This window comes from Equus quagga, chromosome 12 (assembly GCF_021613505.1).
Source record: "Equus quagga isolate Etosha38 chromosome 12, UCLA_HA_Equagga_1.0, whole genome shotgun sequence".
NCBI classification, from domain to species: Eukaryota; Metazoa; Chordata; class Mammalia; order Perissodactyla; family Equidae; genus Equus; species Equus quagga.
In genome coordinates, this window is record NC_060278.1 from 37,279,916 (window position 1) to 37,303,292 (window position 23,377).

The following is a 23,377-nucleotide window of genomic DNA, read 5'->3' on the forward strand; positions in this document are numbered from 1 at the left end:
CAATGTGATAGGACGGAAGGTGTACTGGAGTAGGAGTCAAGGCTGGGTGTTTCAGTTCCAGCTTTGTTAGTAACCACTGCTGTGACTTTGAGAAAATTACCACCCCTTCCCTGTGCTCTGGAAATGGAAATACTTCCATTTCCCTAAACAGGTGACTCCAACAAGCGTCCTGCCAGTCCCTCAACCCAGCATGTCTCCTTCCCTCCTGCTCTTGGCCAGTTCCTTTCTTCTCTTCTTCTGTGAAACCTCCCCCGATCCCCTGGGCCTGGGTCAGGGCCCCTGCTGTGCAGTTCTGTGCCACCTGCCTCTCTCCGTCCCAGGCTCCACCGTGTAGACACCACTGTGTGCACGTCTGCCTCTCTCGCTGGACTGTAATCACGTTGAGAATGACCCCTCTGTCTTGAAGTTCTGCGTTTGGTGTCAAGATCAGGACCTTGCTCAGTAAATATTTGCTGAATGGATGCATGAATGAAAGAAAGACGGAAGGCAGCACCTCAGCCCTGCCGCCATCATGGGTTTTGAGTGAAGATAAAAAGAAAGAATGTCTGTGAAAGGCTTCGATGAGTAGAGAGTGCTGTGTCGTTTAAGCCTCCAGTTTTAAGTTCGTATGAGGCACAGTGTACTTTTAACCAGTAGTTTAGTTGGTTTTTCAGATACTAAGATACATAAATTTTAGTGAAATAAAACAATATTCTTTTTTGGTCCTGTTCTTGCAATACAGGTCCATTCTTTGTCATAAAAGCAGGACCAGGGCTCTGATGTCTGAATCTCTGAGCAACAAAACTTTTCATTCCAAAATGAGAGATAAGACTCTGAAAGCCAGTGGCCCCGGGAGGGGTCACTCTGTAAGTTAACTTTGCCCCGAGGATAAGCGGATGCTTTCAGATCCCTGCATGAGAGGATGGAGAAGGGAAAGGGGTTTCTAAAAGCGGAGGTGGGGAGAGAGGAAGAAAAGGGGTCCTGAGGCACAGAGAATACACACTGCCTACTTCCTCGGCTTCATCATGGAGGCAGCACAGTGGAAGAAAGAGCAAGGACTTTTGAGTTTAGCAAACCTGGGCTTGGATTCCAGCCTCGTATTTGGGTCTTTGCTGCCTTCAGGTTGTGGTTTTCCATAGCAAATGCTTGAACTGCGGTCCCTGATGAACAAGCTCTTCCTTGTTATTAGGTCTGTTTTTCCCTCAAGTAATGTTCTTTGCAGGGAAAAAGAAAAAGCGTGTTTAACAAGAATAGTCATTCCCGAAGGCCAGTCCTGATGAGGAGCCACAAGATGGCCCAGAGGGTGACGTGAAATCATGTTCATGAGCGTGCTTTGTTAATAGACAACTGTGTAGGGATGTATGTATTAATCCTACACGTATCTATGGAAAAGCCCGCTGCAGCTGCCTTTGCCATTAGAGTGAATACCCTGTGGGTCTATTATTCACCTCGTCAGGTCCAGCCCAGGAGTTGTGTAGGCTCATTTTTCACTTTCCTTTGACCCTCAGATGTCTCCACAAATGAGCCACCTGCTGTATCTGGTGTGGGGGTGGAGATGTGGGGTGAAGTAATGAGCCGGTGAGGCCTTTCTGAGCCTATTGGTTGCTCTAAAGGGAAATTGAGGAATACTGCAAAGCCACAAATCTGAGATGTCAGCTCATAAATATGTAAGCTCCTCGCTTAGGTAATAAGCTCCTTGACAGCCACAACTGTCATTTGCACATTCTTGTCAGCTGAACACAAAGTTCCAGTTGCCAGACTGTCCCTGGATACTGGGGACTAAAAGCTGGGGAGTGGGGAGGGGAGCTGGGCTGTTAGCTCTGTAAAGATCTCTGGCTGTTCTCCGTGGCTGCTCTCTTCGCCCCCAGCCCACCATCGGGGGGCTTTCTCTCCATATTTTGCTTACTAAGTATACGCAAAAATTTTGCAGTGTGGCGCTTGGGATGGGAAAAGGGTTGAATATGAATATATAAATGGGGACAGGCGAAATAGTTGCCAGCATTTAGCTTTTGTCAGCAGTGACTAAATCTGTACAAATTTCAATCTCTGTTGTATTATATTTAAAACTCTATCAGGAGCTTAATAAACATCAAATTAACCGTTTACTATAGATCTATTTTTAAGCTATAGGCTCGCAGATCAAAATTAGGTCCGGAAGCAGATATTTGGTACACAAACATTTATTGAGCACCTAATATGTTACAGGTGCTTTGTAAGGTTTTAGGGATTCAAAAGTGAGTTAAGGAGAGGAGTGGTGAAGACACAAATTAATTCTAATCTAATACACTATGATTAGCCACAGAGTATCAGAACATATGGAAGAAAAGAATAAAATCTCCTTTGGGTGGTGGGAAGGAGACACATGTATGAGAAATGCGTCTAGAAGGGTGAGTAGGAAGGTGCCTGGAAAGAGAGGGCACTTTAGACGGGGGAGTTGCTCTGAGTCTGTTTGTGCAGTGAAGCATGAAAGTGCTGGGGTGTTGTACGCGTCTATTCATATTGCATGATGATTAAAAGTAAATTGTTTTCAGATTCTCAAAATAGGCAGTGATTAGTAATGGATCACATTAAATAGGATGGTATAATGATGATGAATAAACAAGTGTATCGGATAAGATTCAACATCCTGTCACATTTTCACAGCTGATTGAAAACAGTAGATCATGTGTGAAGTGCAAGGGAGAGGAGGAGGAATGGACCCACCCCTGAGGTTAGAACCGCGGTTCTGTGCCTGAGTGAGTGGGTAGTCTTAGACTCTTGTTAACTCATTCTATCTGTATATGCATTTCTAAAAATCATTGCTCTAACAGGAAGAGGTCTTCAGGAAAGATAGCAGGAGACTGAGTCCAAACAACTTGATTTCACTTGAAAAGTCGGAAGAAGTCACTGGGAAACTATCTATAGTAAAAGCACAAGATTTTACAGCACCTTTCAGGTCGTTCAAAGTCTTATTACGGTATAGTAAACACTCTGCCTGCCAGCATTCTGTTAACTGGTTGCTTTGTTAAGATGTACTCCCAAAATTCGTAACGCTGGGAAAAGATACGAATGAGGCTTCTAAGACATCAGAGAAGGGTGGAACCATGTTTTGGATGCTTATAATGGTAAGTCAAAGCGTCCCAGTGGTTACAGAAGCAAGAGCATTTTAGAGCTGGGAGAGTCCTTAGGGATCATGTATTTCACTGACTTTTAAATCTTTGAAGAATGGCATTCTGGGTAAGGAAACTATGCCAAGAGTCTGGGAGCAAAGTTAGTGAGAACTCCCACACTCTTACACACTCATTCTTGGATCCATTTATGCATTCATTCTTTCATTCAACAAATGTTCATAAAGCCCTTGCAACATGTAAGATAAATATTTGAATAAAATACTGGCTGTGCCCTCCAGGAGCTTACAGTTTTATAAGTAGGTAAGGCATATATGTAAAGACTATAAATGGGAAGTCATTTTTAAAATACAATGACAGAGAGCTATTAAAGTCCAGAAATAGAAAACTATTTCCAAGTGAAATGGATGACTATGCCCTGAAATAGAGAATATGTTATATTAACTCAGACTTACACAGTCACATTTGCTTTATCTAAGTTTTGAGCATCCAACAAGAGAAAAAAGTTAGGTAAAGTTAAGTGTTTGGCTTAATCCATATTTTTATTCTGGGGAAGTGCAGAGCAGAATTAGAACTGATTTGTTAAATTTTCATTTGTTGATAGCCTAATAGGAAGATATTGTTCAAATACAAGAACATTATTGATTTAATTACCTTGAAAATATAATTTCCAAAAAAATCTATTTTTTTAAAAAAATCAAAGATTCATCAGTTAACAATAAATGTGAGCAGTATCTAAAGGCATCTGTCTCATCTTGAGCACTACCCACCCCAGGGATAAGCCAAGGAAATGTGGACTTTGAGCCCCCTCTGGAGGAAAGAAAGAGAGCCCTCCCCTGCTGGTTTGGCAGCAAATGGTTTCTTTTCCAAAGGTCAGAAGTGGAAAAAAGAATCATCTAATCAAATTGACTTTTGGAATTAACCTTATGAAGCAGAAGTCTACAACCTTTAACTCATGGAGAGCTCAGTGAGGGTATTTGCTTCAACAGGCAATTTAAAATCATCCCTCCCCCAAAGGCTTGATCAAACAAATGTTGGACACAGACTAATAATGATGTGGAAAAATAATTAGAATGAACACAATAATTATATTTTTATGAACATAATAGCCTGTAAAATAATATACCACAAAATATTTTATGGATTATCATCATTTAAGAAGCCAGCAAACCTTAAAAACAAACAAAATAATCTATTCATTCATTCCCTCATTCTACAAATGTTTATTGACCACCTACTGTGCCATTCTTAGCAAGAAGTAAAACAAACAAAAACCCTTGCCCTCATGAAACTTACGTGAGAGCAGGAGATATTAAGTATCAGCTCTGACCTTGTGCCTTCCCCAGGGAACACTGTAGGATGAGTGAGGGTGTGGGTATGGAGGCAGGGAAGCACAGATACTGGTGAATCTGTGGAACTCTCAGAAGGATAGACTGTGTTGCATCCTTTAACAAGCAATACACAGTATCTTATTTTAGCCTCCCTGCAAAATATAAAATAATCACCTTTCCCACAGATGATGAAGAACCTGTTAATACAACTTGACAGACTGGTTTGGAAGATATTTAGAAACTTAAATATATCCAAATATGTCCCAAAGCATAGCCTTGCAGAACTCTGGGCTGGAGGAATCCTTAAATAAAGGTCACCTCCACCTAGACCAAAGAAGGGTGGAACCATGTTTTGGAAGCATGTGAGGACCATAGGACTGATTCTATTAGGAAGACATGCAGCCAGACTTTCTTCTTCAGTATCAGTGATTTGGGGCCAATCCGTCCATCCAACCATCACTATGGACAATGCTGGGAACACAGTTGTAGGAAAGACAGACCTGGTTCTTGACTTGATGGAGCTTTCAGTTCTGTGAAGAAGAGACAAGTAATCATAGCCGATTGTAAGAAGCAGTGTGGCAAGTCACACTTTTGGCCCACTGCTCCTCTTGACCAGAGACCACACTGGCAGATGCCTGGCTGGTGTGGACATGGCAGTCAGGTTCCATTAGCCTTTGTGCAGCACAGATGACTTATTTCCAGTGCAGTAAGGAAAATGATTCTGTCTACACCCAAAATAAATTGCAGGCCAAACTAACTGTGTTAGTTTGCTTCACACAGGATTTGGTTGTGCACATGTACTGATTCTGCACACGTGCTCTCTGAGTATCTAAAGTGTCTCAGTGAGGGTGATAATCAGTCGTTCTGCCCTGGTCAGCCTGGCATGAGGACACACTGTCAGAGGAGCGACTACCAAGTAGGAATTACCTTCAGCGCACAAAGGCTGCAGACGCGTGGTTGACAGAAGATTCCAGTTTCAGCTGGTGGTTTTCAGACCAAAGCAACTGTAGCAATGGAGCTTTCCCCGACATCTGATTTAAGACTGTTGAAGACCCCAATGTATTGGCTCAAATTGAGAGCGTCCTCTTTTCTGAACTTTCTTAGCTCTAAATAAGGCCCTTCCAGCCAACAGCACAACCAAAACTCATCTTTAAGATGCCCAGGACCTGAAACACATCAGAGTCAGAATCATCGAGTCAATTGCAGTATTGCCATGAGTGGCAGAAGGATTTGAACCCAGACAATTTGGCTCCACAGACTGTCCTCTTGACTGTTTCTCTTTTCTGCCTCTTGAGGGAACTCTGAAATACTAAAATACTGTAACACTAAATAAGTGTTTGCTGAAGCATATATTGAGTCATAAGCTTTCCTTTACATAACTGTTTTCTACACCCACGTTTTATCATAGACTCCTTGAGGCCTGTTGAAATCATAGAATTCTTTTTTAATGGATCCTTATGTAGGGAACCTTGGGTAATAACATAGTAACCTATAAATAGTAGGTGCTTGATCAGTATTTGTAGAATAACATGAATAAATAAATGCATGAATAATAAGATGAAAGATATCTTCTTTAATTTTTATAAGCTATAGAAATGTTTTTTATAGATGCTTTTATATCAACCTCTGTAAAAACAAAGCCATATCATAGCATCATAATTCAGTACAAGGCATTTAGGTAAAGGCATAAAAATACATGTTTTATATTTTTTTTTCCTTTTTTTTTTTTTTTAGATTGGCACCTGAGCTAACAACCGTTGCCAATCTTCTTTTTTTTTTTTCTGCTTTGTCTCCCCAAACCCCCCTGTACATAGTTGTATATCTTAGCTGCAGGTCCTTCTAGTTGTGGTATGTGGGACGCCACCTCAACGTGGCCTGACGAGCGGTGCCATGTCCGTGCCCAGCACCCGAACCCTGGGCTGCCGCAGCGGAGCGCGGGAACTTAACCACTCGGCCATGGAGCTGGGCCCTTTCTTTTCTTTTACAGTTTAATTTTTTAAGACAATAGTGTAGGTCTCCTTTTCTTTACTTCTTCAGCCCCCATTTACTTCTCAACCCATTGGAATGTCCTCCACTTCTCTGATTCTGTTCAAGGTCGATGATGAACGTGTTAATTCTAAATCCAGTGGACACTTCATTCTCTGTCTTTTGTGGTCTCTTTCCATTTTTCTTCTCGCCTCTGGCTGCTCCTTGTCCATCTCCTTTGCTGTCTCCTCTTTTTCCATCACTTGTTACATGTTGATGTTTCTCATGGTTCCATCATGGGCCACTTTCTGTTCTCATTCTAGTTTGCACCTCCCTGGGCCATCCCATCCATTCTCATAACTTCAGTTGCCATCTTTATGCTGAAGACTCTCCAATCTGAAAACCTAGCCAAGTATTTTTTATATCCAAATACTAGAAATGATGATCTAAACCAAGATTTTAGGTCTTAAAAATAAATGGTTTCTGTCTATGGAGTCAAAGCCTTTTTACAAAAAGTTAAAATTTTTTTTTTAATTTATGTATTTGTTTATTTGGTGAGGAAGATTGGCCCTGAGCTAACATCTGTTGCCAATCTTCCTCTTACTTTCACTTGAGGAAGATTGTCGCTGAGCTAACATCTGTGCCAGTCTTCCTCTATTTTGTATGTGGGATGCCGCCACAGCATGGCTTGATGAGCAGTGTGTAGGTCCGCACCAGGAGACGAAGGAACCCCAGACACCCAAGCAGAGTGTGCAAACTTAACCACTACACCACTGGGCCAGCCCTAAAAATCTTAGATATTTCTTATGAATTTCTTGGTAATGGTCATTGATTAGGAGTCACTTAAGTGCTTCCTTAAATACAGCACTGAATGGCTCTTTGCAGTGGTTGTTATTAATGATTTGTTTGACAGAGTAGAAAGAAAGCACAGAAATGTAAAGAAAATATTTGCAGCCACTCTCAATTGAGTATCATTCATAAAGATAAAATGTCTCTGAAATTTTAATAGAAATCAATGTGAAATAAGATTCAACTTATAAAAACTCAAATTACAAGCAATTTGTAGGAGCATATCTGTTGGGAATCCATACGAGGAGAAGATGATTGATTGTTTGATTGATTATATAGCATGAATTACATTCTGTCCAACTGTGCATCAATATAGTCGCAGACACAGCTGGATGGCATCCCGCTCTAGAGAACAGGTATTTTCTTCTTTTCACAGTCTGTTCCTAGGAGCTTGATCAGTACATAAATATTATTTTCCTTATAATAATATAAACCTAGACATTTTTTTCTTAGTCAAGGATTCAGAGTCAGAAAACTGTAATTATAATTAACAATGTGTTAGTAAAGTTGAAATAGTACTTTAAACCTATATGGCTTCTTAAATAATGTAATCCTGCTCCAAAGTCTGCAAAAATGAAATCTAATAACTAAGAGTAGCCACAGCATAAAAAATTTAATTTCACCTATTGTAGATTTTACCCACCTAAAAATAATATGCCCTTTAAAGCAAACATTAGTTACATGTGCAGTTTAATGTGGCTCACGTTTCTTTCCAGAATTAACTGGGGAAGTTTGAACTAAATCTTCATTTTATTTTGATAAATTTCTCTATTGCCTACAATCTATTTCACAATAATTTTCTCTTTTTTCAGCAGGGTTTAATCATTTGTTAATTCTTTTCAAAAATACTTATAAACTACAAGACAGAAAATAACTATGAAGAATGTAATAAAGACTTCAGTTGAGAAAGATGAATCACTTGAGAGGAATCCACTGTTATCTTCTTATTTTTAATTTCTTTATTATTCTTCCTGCCTTCTCCCTCCCCACCCATACTCAGCACACACACACGTATGCATGCACAGAGGTGCGTGTGCACAGCCCTCAACAACTTCAGGCGTGGCGTCGGAGAGAATAAGTGCAATAGTAGAAAGAGGCATAGAGGGAATCTGTTCGTAGTGCTCAAGTCCCTGTCCGGTCATTGGAGATGTGCACCGCAGACCTACCTGCTGTTCCCCGCCCCCCCATGCTATTTCATAGCATCGCTGCCCTGCACCTGCAGAAGGAATCAAATAAGCGAGCACGCACAACAAAAAGTGAATTATAGGCCTTTGTTAGCAGCTTGTTAGCGGTTAGATGCAGAGTCGCAGAAGGAATTGCCCTTATAGTCTCAATAGGCCATGATTACTATAGAATCTTCCTCCTTTCATGAGTTATTTTGCTCTGGAGTCATCTCTCAGCTATACCGTCTGCTCCGTGGAGATCGCATCTCTACTTTATTGAAAAGGAAAGCTGCCTCCTTTCCTTTGCTTCTGAGCTTTTGAAAATGCCTGTGACAAGTGCACTTTATTGCCATGGGCATTTACCATGGTTTCCAGCTATCCGCATAGACTCCATCCCAAGTGATGTGGCAGTAGACTAGACAGGAAAGGAAATGTGAGTTTCTACCTCTCTCCCTCTAGCAGGGCTGCTGAGGGACCTGCCATCTAACAGACTGCCGGGGGTCTAGGGCAGTGCAGCCTTGCAGCAGAGAGTTGGGGCAGACATTCTCCACCATTGCTGTGTCCTGTTCATATTCTTGTAATGCAGAGACCCCATGCAAACTATTGTTCTTTGAAATAACTTACTTAATGATTTCTTCAGATTTCAACTATAGTAAATAATTTGTTAAATAAAAAGAAATATTGATATTAAAGGGAAAAAAGAAATTACTTCCTTTAGCAAAGGAACCCAACTGTTATATTCTAATTTAATTAATGAAGAAGCCCCCAAACCACCAAGCATGTCACCCAGCATTGACAATTAATTAGCTTTGCTCTGAAAGAGCTACAGGTATTGAGCACAGACTTATGGATTAAAGGCTTTATTTTCTCTGCAAACGCTGTCCATTTCTAGCTATCACACCTTGATAGCAGCTTGCTGCTTCAGGCAACAAATTATATCTGAAGTGTGTAATTTCATGTCAGTTTTGAATTTCACATGATCAAAATATGGGAAAGTGAGAATAAAGCACTATTTCTTTTAAAATAAAGACATTAAAAGTGAACAACGCAACTGCTTTTCATTCTCTTAGGCTTTTCAAAATAATTTTCTTCCAAACAGCAAAGGAAGATAAATCTTAAGGAAAACTCCCAGGGAATTAGTGGTCACCCTTGGCTTTTGAATGGGCTCTCTGTTTATGGTAGATCCTGCAGTTTCTTCCTTTTAACATTACATTAGCATATATATAAATGATTTAACTAGAAACTACTGGAGTTAGCATCTAAAGGCAGCATGATGTAATGAAAAGAACATTAGAGTCATTAGATTCTTGAAATCAAATTATCTGGAATATGCTTATTCCTTGAAGGAATCTTAATTTTAGTTGGATAGGCCTTGCACTGTAAAAGATAAATATACATATTTTATGGACAAGTGTTTCTCAGCAGAAAAATCAGGCACTGGCATTCCACAAGGAATGGGCTTTACTTAGCCTAGGATTGTCTTTCTCTCTGTCTATGTTTATAGGCAACTGAAATAGCTGGATTTAGTTATGTGGTTTCATCATTTCCATTCAATAAGACCAGCCACTTTTCAATTATTCATGTTTATGAAAGATACCAGCAGAGGCAATTAACTAAAATCATATATATCTAGTTTGGGATGGGTTTTGGAACTTACATTTGCATTTACTTGAGTCTGGTGTCCTAAGTGTTCACAATTCTTTTAATCTATGTATTGAGCCCAGATTGCAAAGGTATGGCTCCGGAGGAAGTTGAGCTACCTAATTTCTCCGGTACTGAGCAGACTTGTGCAGATCAGGCCAGGGACATAAAGGTCTGCAGACAGGGAGCATCTGGTCAGAAGGGATTGATGACCAGAAGGTCAGTTAGCACAGAGAAGAGTGTGCGAGGACCTAAGTGCAGATGAGAAGGAAATCCAGCAAGATCATTCCAGGCTAGAGCAGAAGGTCTGTTAGCAGAAATCAGGCAAGCAAGCAGCAGCCAAGATGCAGGAGGTCAGGAAGCCAGGTTAGCAGTCGTGCAAGACCAAGACCCAGGGCTTAGCACAGGCTACATAACAGGAACAAGTACGGGGAGGAGGGGGCACAGCTGTGGCTATGTCACCAAACCCGGGTCTACTGTCACTAACACCAGGTGAGACAGCAGACAAGCCTGTGTCCCACAGGTATGGGGCAGTGTGCCTGCCCCGTGCTTTCTCCTCACCTGGCACTGTCCGGGGCATCTATAGTCAACAGGCTTCAAGCAGAATGCCCTGATGGCGCACCTCCCGACTTCTGTGTTCATTATGCTTTTTTCCTCCCTGATGGAGGTCTTGTGTGTATTGTCAGGTGGGAGCCTACCCCTCCAGGACAGCAGGGAGTAAAGAAGTGTGGCTTTGTAAGTCTGCCTGGAGAGAAATAGTGATGGGGCATAACAAAGAAGCTAACAGCTATGGAGTCACAAGCTAAAGTGTGTGTCACATGGCATCAAAGGTAGTTTACAAATCGCTAGAATGTTCCTTTAGACTTTTCTATCACACGTGAATTGAAAGGAAGTTTTGGTTTACTCCATCTTCCAACGTCCTTGAAAGAGTGGGGTGCTCTCTCTTAAAAATATGAAAGATTGCTGAGGCTTGAAGCAAGTGGCATCATCCTGAGGTCATTCAGTCTCAGAAACAGAACTCCCCTGTTCCTAGTGAGTGTTTTCCTCCAGGCCTTGACCTGGAACTTGTTATCTCGGCAGTATTCAGGTCTGACTTACCGGGTTTGCTGGACATACAGAAATAGAAAAGTGCAGTAGGAAAGTCCACATGTCTTCAGGCTGCCGCTGGAGTGTGGTACCAACTTGTCAAGTTCTGGACTAAATTAAGTTCATCAGAGCAGAGGTTCCCAACCTTTTCTTGGGCCCTTCTCTTGGGCCCAGCCTCCTGCAGGTGGCATCTCGGCCATTAGTGAAGGCGCTTAATCAGAGTCCCCATCACACAAAATATTAAAGAAAGCTGCCAAGATCAGCTGCAGTGTCTCATCACCCGCTGCCACGTGGCCCGAGGTGAGCAGGGTTTGGGGGACAGCAAGGTACAGAGCAGCTGAGCTGAGCTGAGAAGCCTTAACCTCCAGCGAGACGAGCAGAAGTCTTTCTTAAAATGACGTGGGGGCAGCTTACCTGAGCCATGAGAAACCACAGCATCAGAGAGACAACAGCACACGGGCCTGTCAGAAGTAGAGACAGAGACGCTTTCCTTGGAGCTTCCGGGCAAAGGGCCTGAGCAAGGCATAGATCCTGCCACTGAGAGAGTGTTTATTTGGTCTTTCTAAAATCCAAATTTCCACAGCCAGGAAATAACAAATTCATGTTTTGTATTTTTGTTTAGTCTCCCATGCCGACGGCTAATTCTTTTATTAAACATTTTCTGCTTCTTTTGGGTAGATGAAAGCGTTTCTGTTTTCACACAAGGAGCCTGGCTCAGCAAACACTTTCATAGGTACCTGGCTTTAAGGGAAGGAGAAGATTTATTCTGAATAGCTTTTGTAAAAAATTAGTTTATGAATGGGCTTCTTTTGGGAGACCATAATTTTTGCATAATATGGGTATATTTTCATTTACCCATAATATTCTTACTCTGACCATGAAAAAAATCCAGACACAAAAGGACAAGCAACATCCACCAAGAGTATGGTTTTCAAATACTGCTTTTTCCCCTTTTTGTGCCTCCAGGCCGTTAGTGAATAGTGTGCTGCCCAGATAACACAGTTCAGGAAAAGTTTCCAGCTGCAAGTTGAGGGTGACACTCTTTGGCTGGGTGGTGGGTTCACCTGCTGTGTGTCTTCAGGCTTCTATGAGCTTCTGTTTATCTCTGCTGCTGTGGAGCCAATAGAAAGTTATCAGTAATGTTAGGTGGTGTGGATTCTTCTCATCCGTGCAATTTAGGCGTAGACTCTTGAACACAGAGCAGCTGCTGGGTGACTCAAATCTGACTTTAGCCATACGTGTAGCTTATTGATTACGTAGTTCTTTTGGGCATGGTTGTCCTTCAACATTGATTGATTGATTGAGTTTCCAGAGCACTGAGATGCATTCTAAGCAGCTTCTAGTGTTCTTTTTGTGTCTGTAGAGGGAGAGGCATGAGGCAGTGGAGGATGGTACGTAATAATATTGTGTGGTGGTGGTAGTTGTTGTATTGTTGTTATTCTCATGCAAGGACTCACTCTGGGTTGGGACTGTAGGAAAAGAGAAGCCATTTTCATATAATTTGCCTTTCATGTCCTAATTCTGGGCGTGACCTAACTCACTCATTTGAGACATTTCCCCCTGTGATATGAAGGCACGTTGCTAAGCAACTAGATCAGTAATTGGTAAATGCTTATATATGATTTGATTTGAGTTACATACAAAAATATGTAACTTCCCTTTTTTTTGTTCTTCATTATTAGGCAAATGATTATCATTTGGTTTTACTTTGCCCAAATAAAATAAAATAAGTGCTTTCATTTATCAAATGGCATAATAGCACAATGTATTGGAGAGATCCTGGGTCTAGAAGACAGAAAACTTGAATCCTAATGTCAAGTATGAGCATCACTAGTCCTGTGACTGTGGATAGTATCAAGTAACTTCTGACCCTTCATTTTTTCAAATCTGTAATTTGTGGGACAAATACCTTCTCGGCTTGCCACACAGGGCTGAGTGAGGATGGATGTGACCATGTGTGGTAAATGCTTTAGAAAGAGTTAAACATTACAGGCTACTCAATCTTGGGACTTTGCAGGTGTTGATGTAACTCCAAAGGCAGGATCAATTAAGAAGCATTGAGTGAATACACACCATCCCTTCAACAAGACACAAAGCTATGGGGCAGGGAATGAGCTACAGAAGAAAGAAAAAAACATGGTGTTGACCTTCAATAAGTTAATAATGCAGGGATGGAGGCAACACTAATAACACCCTGGAGCAAAAGACCATACCACAAAGCGGCACCTCGTTAAGTATTAAAACATAAGATATATACTCTCAAGACCGATTGCTGTAAGACTTCAGGGCAAAGGATGATGATCACTGAGTAGATGATGAGGGCAATTTGTATGAGCCCTTGAAGAATGGGTAAATTTTTAAGAGAAGAACAAAGGTGATTATCACTATGGGTTAATATTGTGCATTACGTTGCAAAAATCAATCCATTTTCAAATTATAACAATGTCTGACTATAGTGTTTTAACAGAATATTGTTTGAGGTTAATGGTCAGCCATATTTTGCCTCCTAGCAGGAAACATTTTATTTGAAGTCACGTCATGAATTATCTTCCTGCACTAACGAAATAGGTCATTTACATAAAAATCAGAAAAACTCCAAGACCCATATGCTTTTCAGCCTCTGGAGACATGGAAATGACCTCGGTGACAGCCAATTAGAAAATGGAAAGGTGAAGGAGGATGCCCTTATCCCTGTTTGGAGAGTTTCCAAAATGAGTAACATGCTTCATGGCTCTGCCAGAATACTTTTAAATAGGTGTTATTTCAAGATGAAGTATGACTGGTGTTTTTTTACGTGTAGATGGATATCTTAACTGTTTCCAGAAGCTTTGCCTCAGACCACTGGTTCTTGTCACGTATCCTCCCTGTTTATAATCTGTTTTATTTTCTTCTACCCCTGTGTCATTGACCCCATGGATTTCCTGGGAGCTGCTGTGATCTGTCATGTCATTGCTCATTATCAGATAGTCTTAGTCCTCAGAGCATTGAGATATTTTATAATGGCACATAAGCCTCTGTAGCCCATGGCCACCCCAGCCATTGTCACATTAAATTGCAGCTTTGATTGTCTTTTACATGCTGACTGTGGAGATTTTGCCATTCTCCTCCCCCTCCCGGGTCAGGACCCTGTCTGAGCAGCAGATGTGGGAGTTCTGAGGGTCTCCCCCTGCCCTCCTCTTGAGCACTTTTTCAGTTGATATCTCACCAATCAATTGCCTGGGTCCAATTTAGTAGAGCTTGAATGACCTCTTAATTTTAATCAACCTTTTACCCACCTCGCTGAGCATCCCACACTTGAGTATCCCCCAGACAAGATGAAATGCTCTCAGGAAGTGGTTAGCAACACATGGTGTGTAGAATTTTAAAAAGGATAGAGAATCCTTAAAAAACAACTGTACTGCCTGATATTCCTGCTGTTCCCTAAGGGAAGTTCTATTCTTCATGAAGCTAACAGTTCTTAAAAGATTGTTAGGTTAATATCTTAGTCATCCCTAGACACTAAGGGTGGCAGACCCCCATTTAATTCTCATGAGATGCACTTAGAATAAGGGGCTTTCCATTTAAACACCCCACAATTCTGAAAATCCAGGGCCAAATAGTCTATCACCCAAATGCAAAGAAAAAAATCAGAAAATCTCCATAAGTTCCCCCCTCTACTCTGTATAACTGAAACCTAAGACGTTTCTCTACGTAAACCAGTTAAACTTACCAGATAATTATTTACTTCGTGTTTTTAGATCTGGGTAGATCTGGCCAATGAGAACCCCATGTGAAAGTCATCTTAATTCTAAACCGATTCCTGAATATGATATGATGAATATGATATTCACCATATTGATGTGTTAAGATGGTGTGAGAGGAGTAAGGCTACGGAGAGAAAGGGATAAAACCCAGAGGGAAGAATTGAGCTCACCAGGTTTAAATTCTCCCCAAGTCTACACTATTGCTCTTCTCCTCACAGCCAGATGGTGCCTTGTTTGGCACCACTTTCTTTATAGGTGTTCAGTAAATATTAATTTCATCCTGCTAGAGAAACGATCTTTTTCTTGAAATAAGGCACAGAGATTTAAATGAAGCTCATGGATATTTAAAGATGTGTGCTGGGATGAATAGCTGTAGGAAATATCTGATACTATTTGTGGTAAGAAGGAGACAAGTAAAATCGCTTATAATAGCTTTTTGGATTAATTTTTTTGTTGTTTGACATCTTATAAAACAACCCCTCATTTGTTTTCTTCTCCCTCTGGAAAAAGAACTTGTAAAGCATTAATTACACAAAATATATTTCTAGCCAAATGTCTTTACCTTTTCGATACTTTCATGACTGCCTCTCCTTTATGTCACTGAATAATACAATTATACATGAGTGACTTCTATATCTTAACCTTCTCTTATCTGCATGTCATTGAAGTGCTGTCCAAGAGGAGCAGAAGCTGCTGACTTCCAAGAAACTGGGACATATAAAATGGAGAACACACAGCTGGTTATAATTATGTCGAAACGAAAATAAAACGTTCTTATAGAATATACAGCTATAAAATGTGATTTCTATTAATTTCTAAATTCTGGAATTCTCTAATACATTTACTTTATATGCATATTTTAAGAAGAAAATAATTTTTAAGTGTGTTCTCAAAATCATTCCCTCCATTACTGTTTTTCTTCATTGAAGCCAACAGAGGCTTCCCTCGATGGAACAGAGATTCCGGGGTCATTTCAGCATCTCTGCATTGGAAGAGATTTTGGAAGTCATCTGATTTTCAAATGCATGCATTCTTCTCCTCGATGTTGCCTGTCAGTGATTTTCTAGCCACTTCTTGGATATGTCTGGGGACAGAGGCTCACTATTTCATAAAGCAGACCCATCACTAATGGTTTATCCAATTTTTAGAAAGATGTCCCTTACACTTATCAACCCAAACATGCCTTTACATTCCACTGACTTGTTTTGCTGCCTATTGAGAGGTGCTATGGGGCACGGAGACCTAAATTCAGTCTTGGCTCCAGCACTCGTTATTATCTTCCTTCAGAGTACCATCTATTAAGTACGTCCTGTGTATTAACCCGTGACATGCGCTCTTACTTAATTTTCATTAAAAAATCTATAAATGTAGGTACTGTTTTTGCTGTACCTTACTATGCAGAAACTGAGGATAATAATATTTGTAGTAATGATAATGATGATAATAGCATTATTGGATGCCAGCTATGCCAGGTGCTGTGTGAGCCCTTTTATATACATTATAAACATTATCAGAATTTAAGTAACTTGCCTATTCTCTACCTAGTATCTGAAGAAGCAGAATGTTCACATTCAGGTCACTTGTTAAAAGGACTCTGGATTTAACTCTTTAAGCTTCATTTCTTTGTCTGGTAAATGGGAGTACCGTTCTCTTCCTCAGAGGCTTTCTGAGATTCAAAAAGATGGCCTTTGAAATTATCAGCATTCTTGCTTGACAAATACTTCCTGCCACATTTCATTTATTCACTTTTTTTTAAAGACAGTTTTTTTAGAAGACTCTTCCTTCCTCTCTCTCCAGGTTTATGTTCTCCAGGCTAAATATCCCCATTTCCTTCAGTCTTTATTCATTCACTCATTCACCAAATCTGTATGCGCTGTCTGCTCTATCGGAACCGACATTCTAGAGAGGAAACAGATAACAAACTGGAAACATGATGGCAAGTGAATCATCTACTGTGTTAGAAGAGAAGAAGTGCCATGGTGGCGAGGACGGGTGGGTAAGGCAAGCAGGAGAAGAGAAATTCAGAGTTTGGGAGTGGGTGGTGTATCATTTACTACGGCTGTGTAACCAATTGCTCCCAAAACTTAGTGGCTTAAAGCAACAATGATAATTTATTATTGAGTTCAGAAATTCAGACAAGACATAGTGGGGTTGGCTCTGCTTCACAATGCCTTGAGCCTCAGCCAGAAGACTTGAAGAATGGCACCTGGAATCATCTAAAAGCTCGCTTACTCACACATCTGGTGGTTGACCCTGGCTGTCGTCTGGAGTCCTCAGTTCTTCTCCATGTGGCCTTTTCCACCTGGCCTGGGCTTCTCACAACATGGAGGCTGGGTTTCAAGGGTGAGAGAGCTGGGTAGAAGCCGTATTACCTTTTATGACCTAACCCTAGAAGGCCATACAGCCTCATTCCCACCATATTCTGTTGATCAAGGCAATTTCAAAGTTCCACTTGGGTTTGGAGAGAAGGAAAATGCACCCTACCTCTCAATGGAGAAGTGTCATATCATGTCATAAGAAGAGCATGTAGGATGGGATACATATTGGTATATCCCATCCCTTTGGAAAATACAGTCTGCCATGGTGGGCAGGGTAGGTTCATTGATAAGGTAAGATTTGAGCAAAGATTTAAGGAGGTAAGGGAGCAACCTGTTTGCCTATCTCTCTCTGGGGCAGAGCATTCCAGGCTGAGGCAAGAGCCTGTGCAAAGGCCCTGAGGCAGGAGGGTGCCAGGAGAATTTGGAGGCTAGTAGGCTGGAGCACAGTGATCAAAGAAGAGAAGAGTAGGAAAGGTGCTCTGAGAGATATGAAGGAGGATATATGTAAGGCCTTATAGGCCAGTGTGAGTACTTTGGCTTTTACCACGAGATGAGAAGCAAAATGGAGGATCTTGAGCAGTTATGTTTTAGAACAATCACTCTGGCTAACATGTGGAGAATAGACTGGGATGCGAGGGAGGTAACAGGAGAAGGAAGACAAGTTAGGAGACTATTGCATTAATCCAGGCAAGAGAGGTTAGTGGCTCAGACCAAGATGGTAGCAGTAAAGGTGGTGAGAAGTGATTGGATCATAGATCTATTCTGAATTAAAGCAACAAGATTTCCTGATGGGTCAGATTTGTGGTGTGAGAAAAAGAGGGGTCAAAGATGTCTGGGCCATTGCAGGGATGGAATTGCCACCTTCTGAAACAGAAAAGGCTGAGGGCAGACAGCTTTCAGGAAAAGACCAGAAATTCGATTTTAGAGATGCAAGTTTGAGATATCTATTAGATATCCAAGTGGAATTGTTTGAAGAGGTAGTTGGATAAATAAATATAGAGTTCCCGAGAGAGATCTAAGCTGGAAATAAAAATTTAGGAGTCATAGGCATAATGGTATTATTTAATTGTGATCCTGGAAGAAAACAGCAGTAGATTGAGTGTAGAAGTGAAGAGGACCCAGGACTGAACCCTGAGGGACCCCACCACTGAGAGGCTGGGGAGAAGAGAAGAAACCAGCAAAGGAAGCTGGCAAGGAATGACGAGGAATGTCCTGGACGCCTCAAGAATAACGTATATAAGGGGGAAGGATACGCTCAGTGCTCTGATAGGTCAGGGAAGCTGGGGCTGAGAACCATTACATTGAGCAACCATCGAGGTCACTGGTAGCCTTGACCAGAGCAGTTTCAGAGGAACAGTGGATGCTCACCTGACTGGAACGAGCTTATAGGGAATGGAAGGAGAGGAATTGGAGAAAGCAAGTATAGACAACACTTTCCATGAGTTTTGCTGCAAAGATGAGCAAGGAAACAGAACAGTAGCTGACTGGGGAAGAAGAATCAATAGAAGGATTTGTGTTTTATTTTTTAAGATGGGAGAAATAACAAAATGTTTATATGCCATTGAGAATGATGCAGCATAGAGTGAAAATTGATATTGTAGGAGAGGGAGGGAGCAAGGGAGGAGTGAAGCCGTGGGGTGATGTCCTTGGGATGTCCTTCATATGCTTTAGTTTCAAGGACCCTCACTGTCTTCCCCTGCAGGGTCTGTGTTGAGGAGTGTGTGGCATGGGTGGTAGAGATAAGGAAAAGGAAAAAGCCAGCAGGCCACTACCTCTTCTGAGTTGCCTTTTTGTTCACTCCCTTCTCTGTCTCCCCGTTTGGACTAGGAACCCCAACTGGTGGGGGAATGGGAAACATAGCAACTCTCCAGTCCTTTTGCCACCATACGAAAGAATCCTAATGTGAATGGATACACACCACCTTTCAGTTGCCAGCAGGTCATCATCTTCCCCCTTCTTTCTAGCTCTCCTACGTCTATAGCAGCCTGGCTTGAAGACAGTGAGAGGTCGCTGAGCGGAGGAGTGGGTGTCAGAAGAATGCAATGCTGACACACACCTCTGGATGAGTCACTGTTCATTTAGGGAGAGAATCTCAAAGAGTAATGAAAACTGCCAAGAGAGGCACCGGACTAGTCACTGAACATTTCCACTTCACCTTTAATTTTAGAAAGAAAGCAGCAGGAAGAGTGCCAATGAGATCATGAAAAAAAAAAATTACTCCTCGATTTTTCTTTTCGCTGATTGGAAAAAGAAACATTGTGGAAATGTGCTTCTGGTGCCCCTCATTTTTCATCATCCTACAGTTGAGTGACTGTAGAATTCCCAAAGTTTGGCACATGGTATTGGGACTGTTGGGTATCATTCCATCAAAATCTGTTATTCCTCCTGTATCCTATTCCTCTGTGTTTCAGTCTTCTCAAATAGATTTCCAGTTTTACAGCTAAGAAAAATTAAGCTTTGAAATGGTAATTCCCTTTGCTATATTTGTGCAGTGGTAATTTTGTGGCTCAAAATTTTGGATTTGTCAAAATCGTAATTACCGATACAAAATTAAAACCAACTATTCCAGATCATTAAGATGAGAAGGGATGCAAAACAATGCTGATTTTGTGTTTTTGACCAGCCTCTTTTCTGACGTGTCATGTAATTGGTAAGAACACTGGAGAGACTATAAGGTTTTGATCTATAGAATAAAGTCAGTCCATTTGTTTTAAGCAGCAGCTCAGATGTTTAATAACTTTTGATAAGGAAATTGGAATTCTTAGAAACATGGTGTGAAAACACCAAGAATTAATCCAGAAATGCGTATCTTATGGTCTGTGAAATGCCTCATGTCGTCCCTTATCTTGGATTCCTCTTCTTCTCTAAGACCATCGTGTTTTAGGTGTTACAGAACGTTGGAATGATGGAAGACGTGATGTGAACAACCCGTGTTATTACTGACGCCGGCAACCTCCCTCCTGCCTTTCCCTGTCTGCACCCTCTGTGCCACCTCCGTGACTCTGACCGCCCCCCTCCTTGCACTTGTCCATGAATTGCATTTTGTGTTTCAGACCACCCTGCACAAAAGCCTGTTTTGCACAAGAGCAGCCCATCATGTCAGCACCCTGCCCCCGGCTGGAGCTTATTCTGATTCGGTGCTATGTTTCTAAAACCAGATTTCCATCTTCCCGTTGCACTGGGGCGTGTGTTTTTCTTCCACGACCATATACCAAGCATGCCTTGATCAATCACCACGCGGTTCTTCATCAGACTGGTTTGGATTTTACAATGTGTTAGGGTTTCTAAATAGCTCATAAGGTCTCTCACACTTGAGTTTATACCAGAGAAGTTATGGAATGATTAACGTAATAAGGGGCCGTTTATCCCTAAAGATGACCAACTTTATTTCTGCTTAAGCTGAGCGTTTGTGGATAACAAACAACTCTTTGTAAATGGCAATGGCAGAACCATGCAACTTTACGGCCTGTTTCTGCTGTGTAAATGGTTGGGCAGCTCATTAAGTTCCCTCAGTCATAGTCAGGGGCTACTGCTGAACACTCAGAGGACGAGGAGAGCACTATGAAGCTTCAAGAAGAACTAGGCGGTTCTTTAAGAGAAGGAAAATGAAGTAACTGTAGCATCTCTGATGGTACCATACTTTTTCCCTTATTGTCTCTTTTCTGCATTTTTCCCTCCAGAGCTGCCCAGAAGTTAAACCTGTCTTCTAAAAAGAAGAAACATCGACCTTCTACTTCTTCTGTTGCCGAGCCACCTCTCTTTGCCACCAGCTTCAGCGGCATCCTGCAGACATCCCCTCCCCCAGCCCCACCGTGTCTGCTGAGGGCTGTCAACAAGGTGAAGGACACCCCAGGCCTGGGCAAGGTAGGCCCCTCTGCCATCTCCACCACTGGCTCAGGGTGTGGGGTCTGTATCAAGGGATGAGAGGAAAATGAGGGCTCCTGTTTGTGTGTTAAAACAAGAAGGTGACAGGGAAAAAAAGGAGACAAAATGAAATTCGTTTGGAAGTACGGCACATTTTTTTTTGTTACGTATACTAAATAGTAAATTAGTAAACTAAGACATTCCAATTATTGAAGATCTGGTTTGATTTTGGCAGGAGAAAAACAGCCTAGTATTGTTTAATAGAACTGTAACCATTTAAAGAAAAGACGCAAAAGACAGAAGAAGGCAGAGGGAGAAGACCAAGAAAAGACACAGTACAAGAATAAGACATAAAGATGCTTCGTAATTTTCCTGTGACACTTTCAGTTTTTCCTCCTCTTGAGAGAAATCACAACTTCTGCTTTTGAACCAGACCAGTGATGAGATCTCTAGGGAGCATTTTCAGCTGTGCCATTCTAGCCAAGAAACGCAATTCTGAATTGTTAGAAACACTTAGAAAGAGATGTGGGAACGCTATTACGAGATGTTGCTCAGCTCCGTTTGGGATGACTTTGTTTTTAAATGTCATCTCTAAACTCTCTCTTCTGAGATAAACGTCTGGGTGAAGTAACTTTTGGTTTGCTCTTCAATTGGTAAATAAACTGGGATTTATAAAAAGGTTTAGCTAAAGAAAGGGGTAGCTGTTTTATTTCTTTTATTTTCATCAGAAGTAGGATGCTGCATACAACCTCGCCGGTCCCTTGCTGACTTAATGTGACTCCAGCCCGAGGCTTCATTTTGGGAAATTGTAGGTCTTGCTGAAGGGAACAGCTGCTAAACTATGGGGACTGGGATTTTACTTATTTTGATCACAGATTCCCTTTCCCCTTGACTCCCAAACATGCTTATTCCCAGGTTCGTGGTCTTCGGTGGCCCCAGCCTACTTCAGTAGTCCTTCTGGAGTTCACATTGGCACCCTTTTCCCCTTCTTCCCTTGTGCTTTCCTCCTTTCTGCATTACTCCTGTCTCCTCCTGTGCTCTCCACCCCCAATTTCACCACCCTGTTGGGAAGGTATGAACTTGCTATGTTACTCTTTCCAACAGCGTTTAAATTTTAAGATTATGTTGAATAGAGCAATGCTTACTTTAACGGAAAGCATGCAGTCCTGGAATTTTCCATGGCATTGGGCAGGGCAAGTCGTTTTCACCTGATGGCTTTCCTTGGCCCAGAAGTCAAGTGAGAAACATGGCAGCAGGGCAGCAGCCTGGACTCAGCCTGGGAGGGCTGCTGTAGCATCACCGGCCATGGAAGGAGATGGAGAAAACCATACGGACCAGGACTCCTCTCTGGGAGAGGACTCGTGTGGGTGGGAGCTGCTGAGCAAGGGCAGTGACACCCCCATGGGGGCAGCACAATAGAAGGTTGATATGCTGCCTTCTAAGGAGGGTGGGTACATGTAACTTGCAGGCCTTTTTAAAAAAAAATTTTATTTTTAATTATGACAAATTACACATAACATGAAATTTACCATCTGAACCATTTTTGAAGCGTACGTAGGCTTTTGTTTTGCTGAGAGGAGTTTGGAACTTTAGCACCAGAGCTGAAGTGCCCTGGACAGAATGAAATGGAGCTCCCATTGCAGTCTCCTTCTCCTCTTAGAGCAACATCCAACTTCACTTCTGTAACTGTGAACAAGTATTTAAATACTATCATGTTGAAGAGGCACCAGGTTATTAGCCAGCCTGGTGCTCTCATACACCCTCTAAGGTCCTGTCTAAGATACCACAAAATGAACCACATAAGAAACCATCTTCCTGTATCCATCATAGTGGCCCTGGCTGTAGTTCCTAAAAGGGTCAATGTAGATGCAGCTTCAGGTGGGCCTAGCACCCAGGCCTCGGTCTCCTCCGTCCCCCATCCCTCATCCCTACCCCCTTCCCTTGAATTCTGGGACGAGGGGATCAGGGCACCAAGGCCAGGGACGGACCCAGCAGAAAGACTGTTACCAGCCAGGAGGATGAGTCAGCACTGGCCCCAAAGAAGTTTCGGGGGCGCTGGTCCAACCTTGACTTCATGACATACTGTATGTAGTGGCCAGAGATAAGTGTAATTATAAATAACACAGCCAGGTATAAGAGCAGGTACCACTACAATTAATATTATAATCATTAGTAAACTAAAACTTGCAAATCATACACCTTTTTTTTAATGGAAGATATTATTCTTCTCACTCACTTGCAATCCAATATGCTTTTTTTAAATGGGAGAGAAAGAGATGACATTAACCAGCTAGGAATGGCAGGAAGCCCTGAGTTTGTCCGTGGAAGTGT

The 23,377-nt window shown here is 41.7% G+C and overlaps 1 protein-coding gene across 1 annotated transcript in view; it reads left to right on the forward strand.

Moving 5' to 3' along the window:
* Positions 1-23,377, forward strand: part of KIF26B (kinesin family member 26B) — a 442,943-nt gene that overhangs the window by 281,865 nt on the left and 137,701 nt on the right. The window contains exon 5 of the mRNA XM_046678716.1: positions 20,863-21,046. Coding sequence (XP_046534672.1) covers positions 20,863-21,046 — 184 coding nt within the window. The remainder of the gene's footprint in view (positions 1-20,862; positions 21,047-23,377) is intronic.